Source organism: Phyllobates terribilis, unplaced genomic scaffold, assembly GCF_046119375.1.
Source record: "Phyllobates terribilis strain yellow unplaced genomic scaffold, ASM4611937v1 Scaffold_1__5_contigs__length_1240528914, whole genome shotgun sequence".
Lineage (NCBI taxonomy): Eukaryota > Metazoa > Chordata > Amphibia > Anura > Dendrobatidae > Phyllobates > Phyllobates terribilis.
Genome location: NW_027362761.1, coordinates 220,964,208 through 220,986,243, shown reverse-complemented (window position 1 = coordinate 220,986,243; position 22,036 = coordinate 220,964,208). Strand labels below are relative to the sequence as shown.

General features: G+C 43.3%; 1 protein-coding gene across 1 annotated transcript in view; it reads left to right on the top strand.

The window, feature by feature from the left end:
- Window positions 1–22,036, top strand: part of CNTNAP4 (contactin associated protein family member 4) — a 636,367-nt gene that overhangs the window by 479,132 nt on the left and 135,199 nt on the right. The window contains exons 14-15 of the mRNA XM_073670996.1: window positions 11,714–11,870; window positions 12,401–12,528. Coding sequence (XP_073527097.1) covers window positions 11,714–11,870; window positions 12,401–12,528 — 285 coding nt within the window. The remainder of the gene's footprint in view (window positions 1–11,713; window positions 11,871–12,400; window positions 12,529–22,036) is intronic.

Sequence of the window (22,036 nt, the reverse complement as noted above, 5' to 3'; positions counted from 1 at the left end):
AGACCTTTGACAGTGTTCCTCTGCCTTTGCTGAATCGTATTTGTGTCTCTCTCACCTGTACTCCTTTATTGTCCAAGGAATTGTGACCTTTGCCGCCAGCGTTTTCAGATGGGAATTTTTGTAATAATTCCACAACAAGGACCTTCTGGTACTGCACCATTTTAGTAGACCTGCCCACCGTGGGAATAAAAGATAGAAAGTTCTCCTTGTAGCATGGGTCTAGAAGTGTCACCAACCAGTAATGTCTGTCACCCAAAATTTGAACAAAGCGATAGTCACGGGAAAGGCAGCGTAACATAAACTCAGCCATGCGTGTCAGACTGCTAACAGGTAAGACTTCGGTGTCCTCACCATGATGACAACTGACCATGTTCTCCTCCTCATCCTCCTCCTCCTCCCCCTCCTCAGACTATCCGCACTGAACAGAAGGTATGACAGTTGTGTGGATAGTACTGTCTATAGCGCAGGAAACTAGCTCCTGTTCTTCCTCCTCTTCCTCATTGTCACCCAAACTGTGTTGGGATGAGCAGAGGCTGGGCTGTGTGGAATCATCCTGTATGGTTCCTTGCTCCATCTCATCATGCTCCGCTTGCAATGCCTCCTCTTTAATTGTGAGTAGCGAGTGTTTCAGTACACAGAGAAGCAGGATGTTGATGCTAATTATTGCATCATCAGAGCACACAATCTTGGTGGAGTACTCAAAGTTTTGGAGGACGGCACAGATGTCTGATATCCATGCCCAATCCTCCGATCTTATGTGTGGAGTCTGACCTAAACACCGACGGGCGTTTTGAAACTGGTACTCAACAACTGCCCTGTGCTGCTCACAAATCCTTCCCAACATCTGCAAGGTTGAGTTCCAATGTGTGAGGACATCGCACACCAGTCAGTGAGCTGAAAGCTGCAAATACTGCTGAAGCACGTCATGGGAGGCGAAAGCTGTAGTTGACTTTCTAAAATTGGCACACACACGGCGTACTTCGACAAGCAGATCCTGGTAGGTTTTGAGAAACCTCTGAACCACTAGGTTGAGCACATGGGACAGGCATGGTACGTGTGTGATCTCGCCTCACTTCAGAGATGCCACCAGATTATTTCATTGTCACACACGACCATGCGTGGCTGTAGGTTCAGTGGTGACAGCCACAGAACTGCCTGTTCTTTTAGAGCTGTCAACAACTCTTTAGCAGTGCGCGGTTTATCCCCTAAGCATATTAGCTTCAGCACAGCCTGTTGCCGGTTAGCCGAGGCAGTGCTACAGTGCTTCCAGCTTCCGATCCATGTGGTCATTTCGGAGAAGGAGACTGAGGAGGAGTTGCAGGATATGTAGATTATGGGGCAACCCTGATTGACCCAGGGCCCACAATCCTTGGTGTCAGGAGGACGTGTTCTGTCCCAGGGTCCGACTGGGTCCCGGCTTCCACTATATTAACCCAGTGTGCCATCAGTGACATATATCATCCCTGCCCACTAGCACTTGTCCACGTGTCCGTGGTTAGGTGGACCTTCCTTGTAACTGCGTTTTTGAGTACACGGCTAATGTTCTTGGACACGTGCTTGTGTAATGCGGGATGGCACACTGGGAGAAATAGTGGCGGCTGGGGACCGAGTACTGAGCGACGGCCGTCGCCATCAGGTTGAGAAAAGATTCCATCTCCATGAGCATAAAAAGCCACATTTCAAGAGCAAGCATTCTTGAAATGTGGGAGTTTAGTAGTGTGGCCTATGGGTGGTTGGCTGCGTATTTGCGCTTGCGTTCAAAGGACTGGGGAAAACTCAACACTGCACTGGGACAAGGACGTGGACATGGTTGATAATGGTGGTGGTTGCAAGTGTGCAATAACAGATGCAGGGTGGGATGCATGTTGCCTCCTCCTGCGCCATGGACGAGGGATTGGTGTGCACGCACAACAGCAGAACAGGCAGTGGTGGAGCCCATAGAGACACTGTTTCTTGACCCTGGCGTTCAGCCCACCTAGTTGGGTGCTTTGCTGTCATGTGCCTGAGCATGCTGGTGATGGTCAGGCTGAAAGTTTTGCTGCTCCTGTTGATTCTGGCCTGACAGATGTTGCAAATGGCCTTTTTGGGGTTATCTTGACTGTCTAAAAAGATCCAGACTTGGAAAGACCTAACAGTTTGAGTGACAACTTCTGTAGTGTTGGTGTTCCGGGGAACAGTTGCCCGCCTTGTGTCTGTGGCCACCCCACTGCTTGTTCCTGCCAGTCGTGGTGCTATGCCTCCATCCCCCTCTGTGCTGCTTTTCTTGCTATCCATGTCACCTTGCCAGGTTGGGTTAGAGACTTCATTGTCCACCACCTCGTCTTCCACTACCGCGCCCTGGTCCTCCTGACTTTCTGGCAATTGTGTCTCATCATCATCATCCACCTCTTGCGACAATAACTGCACTTTCCCACTATCACCTTAATGTGATCGTGGCTGCTCAATTATTTGGGCATTGCTATATGCGATCTCCTCTTGCCCAACTTGAAGCTGGCCGGGCGAGAGGCCTGAATCTATAAATGGAAATGTTAACAGCTCTTCTGAGTGTCCAAGTGTGGGATCAGTTGTCTCCGGGCACTCGGCATAGTGGGAGGAAGGAGGATCAGGGTGAGGAATATGCAGTTCAGACTCAGATAATGGACTATAATATCTTGAACGTCCCCTACAAATTGCTGGATTTGTACCTCAGTAATATCTGATATGTGTGACGGGACGCCCATGGTTTTAAGCACTGCCCTTCTAGTTTAGCATTGCTCAGCGACTACGTGTAAATAGGTTCCCTACCACACTGCTGCCAAACTGTAAATGGAGTAGAATATTTTACATGTTCCCTACAAATTGCTGGATTTGAACCATGGTAATATCTGATATGTGTGACGGGACGCCCAAGGTTTTAAGCACTGCCCTTCTAGTTTAGTATTGCTCAGCGACCACATGTGAATAGATTCACTGCTACACTGCTGCCAAACTGTAAATGGAGTAAAATATTTTACACGTCCCCAACAAATTGCTGGATTTTTACCGCAGTAATATCTGATACATGTGACAAGATGCTTAAGGTTTTAGGCACTGCCCTTCCAGTTTAGTATTGCTTAGCAACCACATGTGAATAGGTTCAAATGGAGCAGTAAATTGTTGGACTGTATTGCTTTTTAAAGAAATAATCAGGATTGAGAGCAAAAAAAAAATATCCCTGATATGTAGTCTAATGGATATCTGTCACAGGCATCAGCAGGAGACAGAACATGCAATTGACCCTATTGTGTTGTATAGTGTCCACAATCTCTGCCTACCTAAGTCCTGCTATCACCACTGTATATATACAGCTGGATTAGTCCTCAGAAGGACTGTTAGTTCATATGTATGTATATATATATATATATATATATATATGTTGTGGAATATCTATACTAACTAATAAACAAGCAAGGATCTGCCTCACTCAGCAGCATCTCTCCCTACTCTGTCTGTTTCTTGGGTACACTATGACGAGTATAGGGCCACCAGGTCGTACATAGACCTGATGACGCTATGAGGCTAGCCAATCACTGTAATGCCACAACCAAGATGGCTACGGCATTGCTGTGAGTGGCAGGCAATCCCTGCATGTTCATTGGCACTCTAAACAGCGCCAAACATGCGGGGAGGGGACCTAAGCTCCCGCCCGAGCATCCCGGAAATAGCATCTGGGGCAGTGAGATTCTCGGGTGAGTACCGAGCAGTAGTGAGCACACTTGCTCATCACTACTTACAACATTAGTAAAAATTATGCATAAATATATAATAAACTTTCATTACTCATTCATTTGTATTTAATACTATATATTTTACAGCACAATTTCAATGTCCCTCATTTGTACACATATTAAAAAAATGGATGCTCATTTTTTTCACCTTTAATTTTAAAATGTAGACGTGAGCCTCTCAAGATAAATTATTCTAATATCATGCCTCAGTGAGTATGCAGACTCCTAGTGCTCTTTTCCACTAATAAAAGTAAAATATTTGACAATAATAAAAAATTAGGTTATTTGTAGAACATCTTTTAACTTAAAATAAATCTTCAATGTATCGGGGGAGGTTGTAAATTTAATCATATATTATTCCATGATACACTACGCATCCTAATATACACCTTTCAGATAATGGTAAATAGTGTTGCTTAGCATATACATTATGTAAATGTATGTGAATTCAATTTAAATTCATTTAAAATTTATAAAATATATGTTATAAAAAGAAATTTAAAAACTGGCTTCAACTTATAATTTCAATGCAAAAATTCGAAGAGCTGAGGCTTGCCCTCCTTTAGGGAGGATAATCCTATCTTATCCTAAATATTAAAATTATTTGTCATTAATAAACAATTATCCAAAATTGTTAGGCAAATTTATCATGAAAAACATAATAGTATCATTGTTGTGTGGCTGGGTAGAGACACAAATCCATATAGTTCAGCAATAAAGCTTAGGAATATTGGGATAATGACAGAAAGTACTATAGTTTAACTGCTCTGACTGTAAAGAACCCAAGTAATACTGTAAAATTGAATGCTTTTAAACTTTATTCAACTCTGCTATGGTTTTCTAACTTTTAATTTATGTTTTTCTGTTTTATTGACAAAAATCATCCAAACATATTTCTTGTGTGGTCTGATTAGGGATCTATAAACAGATGGATTAAGATGGGTTTTCTATATTAATCATTGACTGATGCGAAATGTAGACTTTTATTTCAATGTTCTTAAAAAAAGCTTACATAATTCAGATTTAGAACAGCTATGATCTAATAACAAATGTATAGGATATAGATAGATAGATAGATAGATAGATAGATAGATAGATAGATAGATAGATAGATAGATCTATTGACCTGAAATCCTCACTAGATGTTGGAACAACCCAATGTATTTCAAATAAAAAATAAGGAGTCTAGTAAATAAAAAATAAATAATTTAGTATATACAAATTGTATGCAGTCCTACTGTATACAGCAGGTGAAATAAGTACTGAACTCATCAACAATTGTCTAAGCAAAAATATTTCTAAAGGAGCTATTAACGTGAAATACTCACTAGATGTTAGTAACAACCCATCCAATCTATACAGGCAAAGAAATCAAACCATGGATGTCCATGAATTAAGTTATGTGTAATAATGAGAAATGACAATGGAAAAGAATATTGAACACTTGAATGAAGAGAGGTACAAAAAGCCATGAAGAGTAATGACACCAGCTGAAATCTATAAGTAATTCGAAAGCAATCCTGCCACATAGTGAAAAATAATATCAGCTGGTTCAACTGATGGTCGATAAAAATGTGTCTCATTACCAAGATGCCACACAAGAAACATCTCATGATGGGTAAAACCAGTGAGCTGTCTCAATACCTTTGCAACCTTATTGTTGCAAAACATACTGATGGCATTGGATACAAAACAATTTCTAAACTAAGCAGTAATATAAGAAAGTTTGTAGATACAGCTTACTCCATCCAAGATATGTATGATGTTCAATCTGGTTCCTGGGCCATCCACTCCGCTATTCACAGGTAAAGCTTGAGAGGAATAAAGAAGCATTTTTCAAAGTGATGAAAAGAGGTTTTTCAATCCAGCAAAGTTAATTGGGATGAAAAGGAAATTAAATATACAGTGGAGTGAAAAAAGTGTTTGCTCCCTTCCTGATTTCTTATTCTTTTACATATTTGTCACAGTTACATGTTTCAGATCACAAAACAAATTTAAATATTAGACAAATATAACACAAGTAAAAACAAAATGCAGTTTTTAAATGAAGGTCTTTATTATTAAGGGAAAAAGAAATCCAAACCTACAGGGCCCTGTGTGAAAAAGTGATTGCCCCCTAAACCTAATAACTGGTTGGGCCACCCTTAGCAGCAATAACTGCAATTAAGCGTTTGCAATAACTGTCAATGAGTCTTTTACAATGCTCTGGAAGAATTTTGACCCTCTCATCATGGCAAAATTGTTGTAATTCAGACACATTGGAGGGTATCTGAGCATGAACCGCTTTAGTAAGGTCATGCCACAGCATCTCAATCAGATTAAGGTCAGGGCTTTGACTGGGCCACTCCAAAGTCTTAATTTTGCTTTTCTTAACCCAGTCATAGGTGAACTTGCTGGTGTGTTTTGGATTATTGTCCTGCTACATAACCCAAGTGTGCTTCAGCTTGAGGTCACGAACAGATGGCCGGACATTTTTCTTCAGGATTTTTTGGTAGACCTCAGAATTCATGGTTCCATTTATCACAAGTTTTCAAGGTTTTGAAGCAGCAAAACAGCCCCAGACCTTCACACTACTACCATCATATTTTACTGTTGGTATGATGTTCATTTTCTGAAATGCTGTGTTACTTCCACGCCTGATGTAATGGAACATACAGCTTCCAAAAAGTTCTACTTTTGCCTCGTCAGTCCACCGAGTATTCTCTTAAAAGTGTTGGCGATCATCAAGATGTTTAAGGCAAAACTGAGATAAGCCTTTATGTTCTTTTTTCTCAGCAGTAGTATGCGTCTTGGAACTTTGCCATGCATGCCATTTTTGTCCAGTTTCTTTGTTATGGTGGAGTCACGAACACTGACCTTAACTGAGGCAAGTGAGGCCTGCAGTTCTTTGGATGTTGCTGTGGGGGTCTTTTGTGACCTATTGGATGAGTAGTCCCTGCACTCTTGGGGTAATTAGGGCCGGCTTGTCAGTCCTAGGAAGGTTCACCTCTGTTCCATGTTTTTGCCATTTGCAGATAATGGCTCTTACTGTGGTTCACTGGAGTCCCAAAGCTTTAGAAATGGCTTTATAACCTTTTCCAGACTGATAGATCTCAATTACTTTGTTTTTCATTTGTTCCTGAATTTCTTTGAAACACAGCATGATGTCTAGCTTTTGAGGATCTTTTGGTCTACTTCACTTTGTCAGTCAGGTCATATTTAAGTGATTTCTTGATTGAGAACAGGTGTGGCAGTAATCAGGCCTGTGTGTGGCTAGGAAAATTGTAGATCTTCATTTAAAACTGCATTCTGTGTTTACTTGTGTTATATTTGTCAAATATGTAAATTTGTATTGTGATCTGAAACATTTAAGTGTGACAAATATGCAAAATAATTAAAAATCAGGAAGGGGGCAAACACTTTTTTCACAACACTGTATACATCTACAGTTAAGAGTCAGCGTAACTCTAAACATGACAGATATATTTTTTATGCCTATGCTACTATTTTAATGAAGTCACAGTAAAGTAATTTTGCATTTAATTGACTTTGCTGGATTAAAAACCTTTTTTTATCACTTTGAATTTCTAAATTGCTAAAGGTTCCAGTAAGTACTGTTGAGGCCATAATCTGGAAGTGAAAAGAACATCATTTCACTATAAAATGGTCACGACCAGGTGATCCCCACAAAGGACAAAGGAGTGAAAATAATTATCAGAAGAATTGTCCAAGAGACAAGGACCTCCTGTGAAGAGCTATAGAAAGACCTGGAATTAGTAGGTACAATTGTTTCAAAGAAAATTATAAGTAATGCACTCAACCTCCATGGTTAGTATGCACACTTACCACGCAATACTCCATTGCTGAACAAAAAGCATGTTCAAGTGCATATAAACTTTGCTCAACAACATTTTCACAAGCCTGTGAAATACTTAGAGAATATAATCTGGTTGAATGAGACAAACACTGAATTCTTTAATGCCATAATACACATCATGTTTAGAGGCCAAAGGCACTGCATATCACCCCACAAACATAATACCAACAGTGAAGTTTGGAGGTGGGAACATTATGTTGCGGGGCTGTTTTTCAGCTTACGGCACTGGCAAACTTCATATGATTAAAGAAAGGATAAATAGACAAGTGTACCGAGATATTTTTGATAAATATCAGGATGATGGAAATGAAATGAGGAATACATTTCAGCAAGAAAAAGATTCCAAACACACAGTTAAGGAAACTCTCAATTGGTTTCAGAGAAAGAAAATAAAGCTTCTAGAATGGCTCCGTCAATCACTGGACCTGAATCCAATAGAAAATGTATTTAAGGAACTAAAGCTCAGAGTTTAAAGAAGGACCCATGGAACATTTAGGATTTTAAGGATTTTTGTGTTGAAGAATGAGCCAAAATCATATCTGAGTAATGCATGCAACTTGTCTCTCCATACCGGAAGCGTTTTGAAGGTGTCATCACCAACAGAGGCTTTTGTACAAAGTATTAAATAAATTTCAACAAGCATGTTCAATAATTTTTCTATGTCATTTATCATTATTATACACTAGCTATTGAGCTCGTTCTACACCCGGGTGGCGAGAATTTTTATTGGTATATGGTGACCCATGCTGGTATGTGCTGCCCTCATCCTGGTATTTGTGCTGCTCCCATCCTGATATGTGTGCTCCCCAATCCTGTTCCTCCATCCTGTTATGTGCTGCCCTCATCCCTATCCTGGTATGCATGGCACGTCTCATCCCTATCCTGGTATGCATGGCAACCCTCACCACTAATCCTGGTATGCATGGCACCCCTCACCCCCAATCCTGGTATGCATGGCACCCCTCACCCCCAATTTTGGTATGCATGGCACCCCTCATCCCCAATACTGGTATGCATGGCACCCCTCATCCCCAATCCTGGTATGCATGGCACCCCTAATCCCCGAAGCTGGTATACATGGCCCTCCTCATCCCCCAAATCTAGTATGCATGGTACCCCTCATTCCTATTCTGGTATGCATGGTACCCCTCATCCTGGTATGCATGGCAACCCATCCATCATCCGGGTATGCATGGTACCCCACATTCCTATCCTGGTATGCATGGTACTCCTCATCCCCAATTCTGGTATGCATGGCACTCCTCACCCCCCAATACTGGTATGCATGGCACCTGGTATGTGGGCAACCCTGGTCAAAATTACTGTTATTTTGAACAGTTAAACAAGTTGAAGATGAAATGATCTCTAAAAGGCGTAAAGTTAAAGATGACACATTTCCTTTGTGTTGGAGGCAAAAAAATATATACTGCATATTGTCATTTTTTTTTCATTTTAAAAATTATAAAATGGAAAATGGGCAGATGCAAACGTTGAGCACCCATGGAGATTTGTGTGCTAGGATAACTTTGAACAAGGTTTCAGACCTTAACTAGCCTGTTAGTTTTATGTCTTGTTCACTATCCTCATTAGTAAAGGGTAGGTGATGCAAATTTCCCAGATTTATAAAAACCCAGCCTCCTCTAACTCTGTGCCAAAAAACTTCAGCCATGGGTTCTTCTAAGCAGTGGCCTAGCACTCTGAAAATGAAAATGGTGGAGGTCCACAAAGCAGGAAAAAGTTATAAGAAGATAGCAAAGCATTTTCCAGTTGCCCTTTCCTCAGTTCGAAATGTAATTAAGAAATGGCAGTTAACAGGAACACTGGAGGTAAAGATAAGGTCTGGAAAACCAAGCATAATTTCAGTGAGAGCTGCTTGTACGATTGCAAGAAAGGCAAATCAGAACCCCCAGTTGACTGCAAAATACCTTCAGACAGATTTAGCAGACTTTGGAGTTGTGTTACATTATGCTACTGTTCATATACACGTGCACAAATATGGCCTTCATGGAAGAGTCATCAGAAGAAAACCTCTCCTGCATCCTCAGCATAAAATTCAGTTCCAGAAGCATGCAAAAGAACACCTAAACAAGCATGATGCATTTTGGAAACAAGTCCTGTGGACTGATGAGGTTAAAATAGAACTCTTTGGTGTTACGGGTCCAGGTGGTGGAACCTCTGTGCTTCGGTGCAAGGAGGGACCAGAGGGGCGTAACTAAGTACCTACTCGGACTGACCCAGGTCACACGGCGGCTTAGTCGACTCCGTGAACCAGGGAGGGACCGGGCAGGTGAACCAGGTTCCACTCTGGGACTGACCTTGTGTGAGAGCAGGTGACTCCTATGGGTCAATTGACAGGAGCTGACTGGTACAGCGGATGAGCACGGCAGGAAGGCTGGTGGGTGATCCAGGTAGATAAGCAGGCAGGTACGGCTGACAGCCAGACAGGTGCTCCGGGTAGGCAAGCTGGCAGGTATGGCGGATAACCAGACATGTGCTCCAGGTAGGCAAGCTGGTGGGCGCAGCAGGTAACAGGCAGGAGCTCTGAGTAGGCAGGCTGGTGGGCACGGCAGGTAACTGGCAGGTGCTACAAGTAGGCAGGCAGGCGGGCACGGCAGGTAACTGGCAGGTTCTCTGGGTAGGCAGGCTGGTGGGCATGGCAGGTAACTGGCAGGTGCCCCGGGTAGGCAGACTGGCAAGCACGGCTGTTAAACAGACTGGCGGGCAGGACTGTTAGACAGACTGGTGGGCAGGACTGTAGACAGACTGGCGGGCGAGGCTGACAGGCAGCGGGACCTGAGGGCTGAGGAAAGTGTTAGCACACAAAACAACAATCTTGCACAGGCACCTCCATTTTGGAGGAGGTGCCTTATACAGGGGAAGTCCTCCGGCCATTGGCCGGGAACTCTTTAGGACGAAGCCCACGGCCCCTTTAAGAGGGAGGGAGCGTGCGCGAGCCCTAAGCACAGTGCCCGGGAAGCTGCACGTGGTGCACGCCACAGCAGCAGCAGGAAGGGAGCAGGAAGGCGCCGGACCGGGACCACGGCGGTGAGGGGAACGGCGTCTCTGTCCGGCAGGAGACAGAGACGCCGATGCTACATTAGGCCACAATGGTCAAAGGTATATGTGGAGAAAAAAGGACACAGAATTTTAGGAAAAGAAAACCTTGCCAACCATTAAGCATGGGGATGAATGAATCATGCTTTGGGATTGTGTTGCAGGCATTGGCACGGGGAACATTTCACAGGTAGAGGGAAGAATGGATTAAATGTAATTTCAACAAATTCTTGATGCAAACATAACACCATCTGTAAAAATGTTGAAGTTGAGAGAGGATGGCTTCTATAAATGGATAATGATCCTAAGCACAAGTCAAAATCCACAATAGACTAGCCAAAAAGCAGAAGCTGAAGGTTTGACTATGGCCCTCATTGTCCCCTGATCTGAACATCATTAAAAATCTGTGGCTAGACCTCAAAATGGCATTGCGTACGGGATTACCCAGGAATCTCACAGAACTGGAAGAATTTTCCAATGAAGAATGGATGAAACACACAAGAATTTAAAAACTCTTGGCTGGCTACAAAATGCATTTACAAGCTGTGTTAATTTTAAAAGGGGGAGCTACTAGGTACTAAACATGTAGGGTGTCCAAACTTTTACATTGGCCCATTTTCCTTTTTGTAATTTTTAAAATGAGAAATATGAAAATATATTTTTTACTTAAAAGACAAAGGAAACGTGTCATCTTTATTAACTTTAGGCCTTTTAGAGATCATTCTTCAACTTGCTTAACTGTTCACAATAACATTAATTTCGACCAGGGGTGCCCAAACTTTTACATGCCACTGTGTGTAATAGATAGATAGACATGCGATAGATATGTAGATATAGTTAGATATAGAGAGATAGATATAGAGAGTGAGAAAGATAGATAAAAAATGATATAGATAGATAGATAGATAGATAGATAGATAGATAGATAGATAGATAGATAGATAGATAGATAGAAAGATAGAAAGATAGTTTAAACTCCAGAGTCAGTTTTTATATGTTATTTTTCCCGCTATACATATTTACAAAAGTGATTATAAAAGCATATTTTTTACTTTAGGCAACATCCCTTTCACTTGGTGGGTTGGACGTAATAATCAATCACATACTTACTGGACTGGTTCATTACCAAATATAAACAAATGTGCATGTGGACTTCAAGGAAATTGTGTGGATTCCCAACATTATTGCAACTGTGATGCTGACAAAAGTGAATGGTAAGATGCTCATGCTGTGTTGACTGTTATTTAATTGTTTTTAGCAATAGAGATATATATATTTTATATTTCATTGCAACTAAAGTTTTCAACTTTGCATAATGAATTAATCAGTGGGTATAATGAAGTACTGTAAAATTTTAGTACACTTTAAAGGATGTAAACTTGAAAATATTTTTTTAAATTCTCAAAAGATTAACCCATATCTATATGCATTTTAGTGCATAAGGACTATTCTTTTCTCTGTGAGCCCAGCTGTAGAAATGTACTGTAATGGCAAATGTCTGTTTGGCCGAGGTTTCCTCCATCTAGATTCTCACATGAATCAGGTGGCTTCAATCTGTAATGGCTTATTGTCACTGATGAAACAACCATTGTACCCTAATTAAAAAGCTTCAGTTTACAAAAATCAGCTTGTTTTATCTTCTCACTATATATACTAATGTCAAATTACATATTACATAGCTTAGATTATATTTGATTGTACTCATTTTTTTTTTTATACTAAAGTAACATTTTTCAAATTTCAGGTCAAACGACAAAGGATTCTTGTCCAACAAAGATCACCTCCCAGTGACCCATATAGTGATTACTGATACGGACAGACCACACTCAGAAGCTGCCTATAAACTTGGTCCTCTACTATGCTGGGGGGATAGTAAGTACATTCCAATGTGTTCTATAAACAATACACAGAAGACTGGTAGATGTCGAATTGGTACTAATTCTGTTACTACTTCATTTGTTTCCTTGTTGCTTTACCTTGAGAGATTGTGTAAGCATTCCCAGATCAGGAGCCATCACGGCATGCATTATTTTTTTACAAGACATACTCCACTATACTTGACATTCAACAACAAAAAATATATGCAAAATATCACATTTTATACTGTACATATACTACTAAAAAGTAACTAAATCCTTATAAGGTCTTTTCATATGTCAATGGCTTATAATTATGGGAAAATCAGTGGGGGTTCGGATCCTGAGGCCACTACTGATTGTCACCGATCGCTCAAATACCTTCCCTGCACCAACAGAGTTGTGCAGCTCAGCAGAAAAGAGTACACTGCTCCTGGCTAAGCATTTGCACAGACTGAAGTACAGATTCAATGGAAAGCTTACGCTTTGAAGCCTTAAGATTTTTATTGTCTCTCTCAGCTGTGCACTTCTGTCTGCTGAGCTTGGCACCTCCTAGGGGGAAGGGAACTTTGATGGATGGCAGGCTGTGACAGAGGTGGCAAAGTGAGTATAATTTTTTTAACCCTTTTCCAGGCTCCCTCCCTACCTACAGCAAAATCGCATTGAGCAAACTGCTAAAAATCTGAATTCAGGCTAATTGAATTTTTGTAAAATTGTACATACATATATCATCTATAGCATATATATATATATATATATATATATATATATATATATATATAGTACAGAACAAAAGTTTGGACACACCTTCTCATTTAAAGATTTTTCTGTATTTTCATGACTATGAAAATTGTACATTCACACTGAAGGCATCAAAACTATGAATTAACACATGTGGAATTATATACTTAACAAAAAGGTGTGAAACAACTGAAAATATGTCTTATATTGTAGGTTCTTCAAAGTAGCCACCTTTTGCTTTGATGACTGCTTTGCACACTCTTGGCATTCTCTTGATGAGCTTCAAGAGGTAGTCACCGGAAATGGTCTTTCAACAATCTTGAAGGAGTTCCCAGAGATGCTTAGCACTTGTTGGCCCTTTTTCCTTCACTCTGTGGTCCAGTTCACCCCAAACCATCTCGATTGGGTTCATGTCTGGTGACTGTGGAGGCCAGGTCATCTGGCGTAGCACCCCATCACTCTCCATCTTGGTCAAATAGCCCTTACACAGCCTGGAGGTGTGTTTGGGGTCATTGTCCTGTTGAAAAATAAGTGATGGTCCAACTAAACGCAAACCGGATGGAATAGCATGCCCCTGCAAGATGCTGTGGCAGCCATGCTGGTTCAATTTGCCTTCAATTTTGAATAAATCCCCAACAGTGTCACCAGCAAAGCACCCCCACACCATCACCACTCCTCCTCCATGCTTCACGGTCTGAACCAGGCATGTAGAGTCCATCTGTTCACCTTTTCTGCGTCACACAAAGACACGGTGGTTGGAACAAAAGATCTCAAATTTGGACTCATCAGACCAAAGTACAGATTTCCACTGGTCTAATGTCCATTCCTTGTGTTCCGTAGCCCAAACATGTCTCTTCTGCTTGTTGCCTGTCCTTAGCAGTGGTTTCCTAGCAGCTATTTTACCATGAAGGCCTGCTGCACAAAGTCTCCTCTTAACAGTTATTGAAGAGATGTGTCTGCTGCTAGAACTCTGTGTGGCATTGACCTGGTCTCTAATCTGAGCTGCTGTTAACCTGCGATTTCTGAGGCTGGTGACTCGGATAAACTTATCCTCAGAAGCAGAGGTGACTCTTGGTCTTCCTTTCCTGGGGCGGTCCTCATGTGAGCCAGTTTCTTTGTAGCGCTTGATGGTTTTTGCAACTACACTTGGGGACACATTCAAAGTTTGCCCAATTTTTCGGACTGACCTTAATTTCTTAAAGTAATGATGGCCACTCGGTTTTCTTTACTTAGCTGCTTTTTTCTTACCATAATACAAATTCTAACAGTCTATTCAGTAGGACTATCAGCTGTGTATCCACCTGACTTCTGCACAACACAACTGATGGTCCCAATCCCATTTATAAGGCAAGAAATCCCACTTATTAAACCTGACAGGGCACACCTGTGAAGTGAAAACCATTTCCGGTGACTGCCTCTTGAAGCTCATGAAGAGAATGCTAAGAGTGTGCAAAGCAGTCATCAAAGCAAAAGGTGGCTACTTTGAAGAACCTAGAATATAAGACATATTTTCAGTTGTTTCACACTTTTTTGTTAAGTATATAATTCCACATGGGTTAATTCACAGTTTTGATGCCTTCAGTGTGAATGTACAATTTTCAAAGTCATGAAAATACAGAAAAATCTTTAAATGAGAAGGTGTGTCCAAACTTTTGGTCTGTACTATATATATATATATATATATATATATAAATATATATATATACATACATACAGTGAATGAAATAATTATTTGATCCCTTGCTGTTTTTGTAAGTTTGCCCACTGAAAAAGACATGAACAGTCTATAATTTTAAGGGTAGGTTAATTTTAACATTGAGAGATAGAATATCCCAAAAAAATGAAGAAAATCACATTGTATTAATTAGATAAATTATTTATTTACATTTTGCAGTGAGAAATAAGTATTTGATCCTCTACAAACCATTATGAGTTCTGGCTCCTACAGACCAGTTAGACGCTCCTAATCAACTCGTTACCTGTATTAAAGACAGCTGTCTTACATAATCACCTGTATAAAATATTCCTGTCCACAGACTCAATTAATCAGTCAGACTCTAACCTCTACAACATGGGCAACACCAAAGCGCCTCCTAAGGATGTCAGGGACAAGATCATAGACCTGCACTGAGCTCACTGAGTGACAGGACACTGCTTAGTGAGCTCAGTACAGGGACCGCTCTCTGCAGCGAGTCATTCTCCTTTGCTCCTCAGCTTGTGTGGTCGCCTAAAGCCAGATGAGTATAATGATTTTTGCATTTTATTCTTATTTTTACTGCTTTTGGAGGCATCAGGAGGTGAATACAACTCTCAACATTGTCCCTTTCTATCGCTTATCGCAGCACAAGCAGGGGACAATGATGAGAGATTCCTTCAGCACCCGGCACTTGGGAACAGTGCTAACTGTCCCGCTGATTCCCAGGCACCAATACGTGTGATACTGATGCTGTACATGGTTGTCACTAGTGTTGAGCGAACATGCTCGACACTGCTCGGTACTCGCCCGAGCATCACGCTACTCGGGATGTTCGGTGAGCACCGAGCATTTCCGGGTTGCTCAGCCGGGAGCTCGGGTCTCCGCCTTGCATGTTTGGCGCTCTTTACAGAGCCAATGAACATGCAGGGATTGCCAGCCAGTCACTGTAATGCTGCAGCCATGTTGGTTGTGGGCATTACAGTGATTGGCTGGCCGCACAGCGTCACCTCGAGTATTTAAAACCGGGCGCCGCCATCTTGGACACAGTCGCTCCGGATTAGACAGTGTAGGGACAGCGCTGCTGATTTAGGGAGAGATATAAACTGCGAAATAGTTAGTGTAGGGTCTGTAAAGGCTGCCAGAACAAACAAACAGTCCTTTTAAGGACTAATATCCATCCCAGATACCAGGCAGGCAGGCTGTATAGGAGACACAGTGGTTATACCAGCAAACGCTGCATTACAGTCCTGTGTGCTCCTGTTGCTGAAATTGCTGGACTTAGCATCAGGTGTCGGGGGCCAGGAAAAATCTTTTTTTTTTCATCTAAATCCTCCTTTTTTTTCCTCCTTCACACTGTACAAATACCCGTCTTATTAACCTTTTGATGTGTCCCCCCCCCAAAAAAAAAGCGTGTCTCTGATTTTTCAGACACAAATATAACTGTTGAAAATAGTCTGGTGTAGGCTAGAGAAACAGAAGTGTTGTTTTGCACTTCCACGGTTCAAACCCCTGTATTATCCATTTTGGGCAATTTGTATATAAAAAAAAAACAGTTTGAGTGTGTCGCTCACTGTTCAGCTGCAAATATCTCTATTTAAAAAAGTGTGGTATACCCCAGTAAACAATAACTGTGGTTTTGCCATCCCATGGTAAAAAATCTCTATTATTCAGCTTTTGGTAGTTTTTTCCGTAAAGAAAAACAGTAGTGTCTCCTGACTGTTGTGACACAAAAATATATCTGTTGAAAATAGTCTTGTGTAGGCCCGACATCCCAGTGTGGTTTCGCAGTTCCACGGGTCAAATCGCTGTACTATCCAGTTTTGGGCCTTTGGTATCTAAAAAAAAAAGCAGTTTGAGTGTGTTGCTCACTGTTCAGCCGCAAATATCTCTATTTAAAAAAGGTTGGTATACCCCAGTAAACAATAACTGTGGTTTTGCCATCCCATGGTAAAAAATCTCTATTATTCAGCTTTTGGTAGTTTTTTCCGTAAAGAAAAACAGTAGTGTCTCCTGACTGTTGTGACACAAAAATATATCAGTTGAAAATAGTCTTGTGTAGGCCCAACATCCCAGTGTGGTTTCGCAGTTCCACGGGTCAAATCGCTGTACTACCCAGTTTTGGGCCTTTGGTATCTTAAAAAAAAGCAGTTTGAGCGTGTCGCTCACTGTTCAGCCGCAAATATCTCTATTTAAAAAAGTGTGGTATACCCCAGTAAACAATAACTGTGGTTTTCCTCTTCCACGGTTCTAATCTACTCTTTATTACCCTTTTTCCACTGATAGTGCAAGTGTAAGCTATTTTACTTCATTTACAATGGGCAAGGCGCGTGGCAAGGGACGTGGAAGTGGACGTTCTGGTGATGGTTCGTGCAGAGGACGGGGCCGTGGTCAAGGTGAAAATGTGCCACAACCAACAGCCACATCTTCTCGCTCCCACTTCTTGACCGAATTACTAGGGAAGCACAGAACAACACCAGTATTGAGAACTGATCAGTGTGAACAGGTTATTAATTGGATAGCAGATAATACTTCCAGTTACCTGGGCACCACCACCTCCGGTCTGTCTTCCACACGGTCAACTCTTAGTAGCCGTGAGTCTCGACCGCATACTCCTCCTCACCCTGATGCTCCTTCCTCCCACCATGCCGAGTGTCGTCAGACAGCAAGTGATCCCACACTTGGACACTCTGAAGAGCTGTTCACTGGTCCATTTCCATATTTGGGACCCTCGCCTGATACGCTTGAAGTGGTGGAAGAGGAGATCCCATGTTGCGATGCCCAAATATTTGAACAGCCACGGCCACAGGAAGTCGACGTTGGCAATCTGTCACAAGAGGTGGACGATGAAGAGACACAATTGCCAGGAAGTGAGGAGGAGGATCGTGGTGCGCAAGTGGAAGAGGAGGAGGTGGTGGATGATCTAGTAACTGACCCAACGTGGAAGGAGGACATGCAGAGTGAGGCCAGCAGCACACAGGGGGAGGGATGCAGAGTACCCCAACAGGCAGGAAGAAGCAGTGTGGTGGCCGCAGACAGAAGGCAGGCAACCGTTCCCCGTAACACCAACACGAGGGACGTTGCCAGTACAAGCGTTAGGTCTTCCAGAGTCTGGAATTTTTTTAAAGACTCTGCTGATAACCCCAAAAAAGCCATATGTTCCACCTGCCATGCCAGCATCAGCAGGGGTGACAAAACTACCAGCCTGACCACCACCAGCATGATCAGGCACATGGCAGCAAAGCACCCGACTTTGTGGGGCGAAACCCAGGGTCCACGACCAGTGTCAGCGGGTGTCACCACTGCTTCTTCCACTGTTGTGCGTGCAATAGAACCCCCTGTTGTTTGTGCAAGGCAATCCCCTGTCCATACTGCATGTAAAGATGCCCCCTCCTCTCAGTCTTCACTTGTTATGGCAGTTTCTCAAGAAACAGCATCAACGTCCACGTCCACGTCCCACCGCAGCGTTCAATTGTCCATATCCCAGACCTTTGAACGAAAGTGGAAATTCGCAGCTTACACCCCACAGGCCACAGTCCTAAATTCGCACATTTCACGACTGCTTGCATTGGAAATGCTGCCTTTTAGGATGGTGGAGACGGAATCCTTCCGCAATCTTATGGCTGTGGCCATCCCTCGGTACTCGGTCCCCAGCCGACACCATTTTGCCCTGTGTGCCATCCCCGCACTACACAAGCACGTGTCCCAAAGCATCTGCCGTGCCCTCAACAACGTAGTTCCTGGGAGAGTCCACCTGACAACGGACACGTGGACAAGTGCTTGTGGCCAGGGACGGTACATCTCTCTGACCGCACACTGGGTAAACATAGTGGAAGCCGGGACCCAGTCGGACCTTGGGACGGAACACATCCTCCCCACACCGAGGATTGCGGGCCCTATGTCAGTCAGAGTTGCCCCCACAGTGTACAGCTCCTGCGCATCCTCCTCCTCCTCCTCATGTTCAGCCTCCATCTCAGATATCACCACATCAGTTACAAGCTGGAAGCACTGCAGTACTGCCTCTGCCAAGCGGCAACAGGCTGTGCTGAAACTCATAAGCTTAGGTGATAAACCTCACACTGCTTGTGAGTTGTGGACAGCTGTGAAAGAGCAGGCAGATCTGTGGCTGAGACCGCTGAACCTACATCCCGGCATGGTCGTGTGTGACAATGGCCGTAACCTGGTGGCGGCTCTGAGGCGAGGTGAGATCACACACGTACCATGCCTGGCTCATGTGCTTAACCTCGTGGTTCAGCGGTTTCTTAAATCGTACCCCGAGTTTCCAGATCTGCTCGTGAAAGTACGCCGCCTGTCAGCTCATTTTCGCAAGTCGGCTACAGCTTCCGCCGCCCTTGCTGTGTTGCAGCAGCGTTTGCTGCTTCCGGCACACCGACTGGTGTGTGATGTCCCCACACGTTGGAACTCTACCCTCCAGGATTTGTGAGCAGAAGAGAGCAGTTGTGGAGTACCAGCTGCAACAAGGCCGTCGATATTCAGGTCAGACTCCACACATAAGACCTCAGGAGTGGACCTGGATGTCTGACATATGTACCATCCTGACAAACTTTGAGGAGGCCACCAAGATGGTGAGTGGCGATGACGCCATCATTAGTGTCAGCATCCCACTTGTCTGTCTTTTGCAACGCTCTCTGCAGAGAATTAAAGAGGAGGCATTGCAGCCAGAGTATTATGAGATGGATCAAGAAGCCGTAGCGGGTGATTACACACAGCCCAGCCTCATCTCATCCCAACGTGCATTGGGGGACAATGAGGGAGAGGAGGAGGAGGAGGAGGAGGAGGAGGAAGAACAGGAGCTGCTATCATGCGTTGTAGACGGTAGTACCTGTACAAGTGTCATACCGTCGGTTCAGCATGGGTGGCCTGAGGACAGGGGGGAGGAGGAAGAGGAGGAGGAGGAGGAGAGCATGGTCAGTCGTCATCTTGGTGAGGACACGGAAATCTTGCCCGTTACCAGTCTGGCACGCATGGCTGACTTTATGTTACGCTGCCTTAACCGTGACCCTTGCGTTGTCAAAATGTTGGGTGACAGTCATTACTGGTTGGTGACACTTGTAGACCCCCGCTACAAGGAGAACTTTCACTCTCTTATTCCTGAGGTGGAGAGGTCTACAAAAATGGGGCAATACCAGAAGGCCCTTGCTGCAGAACTCTTAAAAAAATTCCCATCTGAACACGCTAGCGGCAGAGGTCACAGTTCGTTGCCCAACCAAGGCGTACAGGCGAGAGAGATGCAACTCCAATCCAGCAGAGGCAGGGGAACACTGTCAACGTTCTGGGACAGTTTTCTGACACCCGCCCAGCTTACAGGCCCTGAGGCGCGGGGTACTCTCACAAGGAGTGGAAAGTTTCAAAAGATGGTGAGAGAGTACCTTGCCGATCGTACCAGCGTCCTCCGTGATTCCTCTGTGCCTTTTAATTATTGGGTATCCAAACTGGACACTTGGAATGAACTCGCTCTGTACGCCTTGGAGGTCCTGGCCTGCCCTGCCGCTAGCGTGTTATCGGAGCGTGTTTTTAGTGCCGCTGGGGGAATTATAACTGATAAGCGCACTCGCCTGTCAACTGACAATGCTGACAAGCTGACCCTTATCAAAATGAACAATGGCTGGATTGGGCCAGACTTCTCATCACAACCAAATGACAGCAGAGTAACATAAAGTCAAATCCACTGTGTTATTTCGGGAGGTGTATTCACATGCACCGCTTCACACCCACACATGGGTATACGCTTCCTCGTTTCGGCTGTTTAATCTTCTTCTCCTTATCCTCAGCCTCCACCACCACTATACCACCAGGGTGCCAGCATTGCAAGTTCCTCCGTCCTTATTTTTGGCAGCTTTTGCTTGCAAAGCATAAGCAAATACTATGGGACACCCACTCCCCAATAATGAGACTTATGTTTGTAATATGCTGTACTGCATGGCTCTTGTAAGGGGCATTGCAAGTTGCTCCGCCCTAATTTTTGGCAGCTTTTGCTTGGAAAGCATAAGCAAATACTATGGGACACCCACTCCCCAATAATGGGACTTATGTTTGTAATATGCTGTACTGCATGGCTCTTGTAAGGGGCATTGCAAGTTGCTCCATCCTAATTTTTGGCAGCTTTTGCTGGGAAAGCATAAGAAAATACTATGGGACACCCACTCCCCAATAATGGGACTTATGTTTGTAATATGCTGTACTGCATGGCTCTTGTACGGGGCATTGCAAGTTGCTCCGTCCTAATTTTTGGCAGCTTTTGCTGGGAAAGCATAAGCAAATACTATGGGACACCCACTCCCCAATAATGGGACTTATGTTTGTAATATGCTGTACTGCATGGCTCTTGTAAGGGGCATTGCAAGTTGCTCCGTCCTAATTTTTGGCAGCTTTTGCTGGGAAATCATAAGCAAATACTATGGGACACCCACTCCCCAATAATGGGACATATGTTTGTAATATGCTGTACTGCATGGCTCTTGTAAGGGGCATTGCAAGTTGCTCCGTCCTAATATTTGGCTGCTTTTGCTGGGAAAGCATAAGCAAATACCATGGGACACCCACTCCCCAATAATGGGACTTATGTTTGTAATATGCTGTACTGCATGGCTCTTGTAAGGGGCATTGCAAGTTGCTACGTCCTAATTTTTGGCAGCTTTTGCTGGGAAATCATAAGCAAATACTATGGGACACCCACTCCCCAATAATGGGACTTATGTTTGTAATATGCTGTACTGCATGGCTCTTGTAAGGGGCATTGCAAGTTGCTCCGTCCTAATTTTTGGCAGCTTTTGCTGGGAAAGCATAAGCAAATACCATGGGACACCCACTCCCCAATAATGGGACTTATGTTTGTAATATGCTGTACTGCATGGCTCTTGTAAGGGGCATTGCAAGTTGCTACGTCCTAATTTTTGGCAGCTTTTGCTTGGAAAGCATAAGCAAATACTATGGGACACCCACTCCCCAATAATGGGACTTATGTTTGTAATATGCTGTATTGCATGGCTCTTGTAAGGGGCATTGCAAGTTGCTCCGTCCTAATTTTTGGCAGGTTTTGCTGGGAAAGCATAAGCAAATACTAATGGAC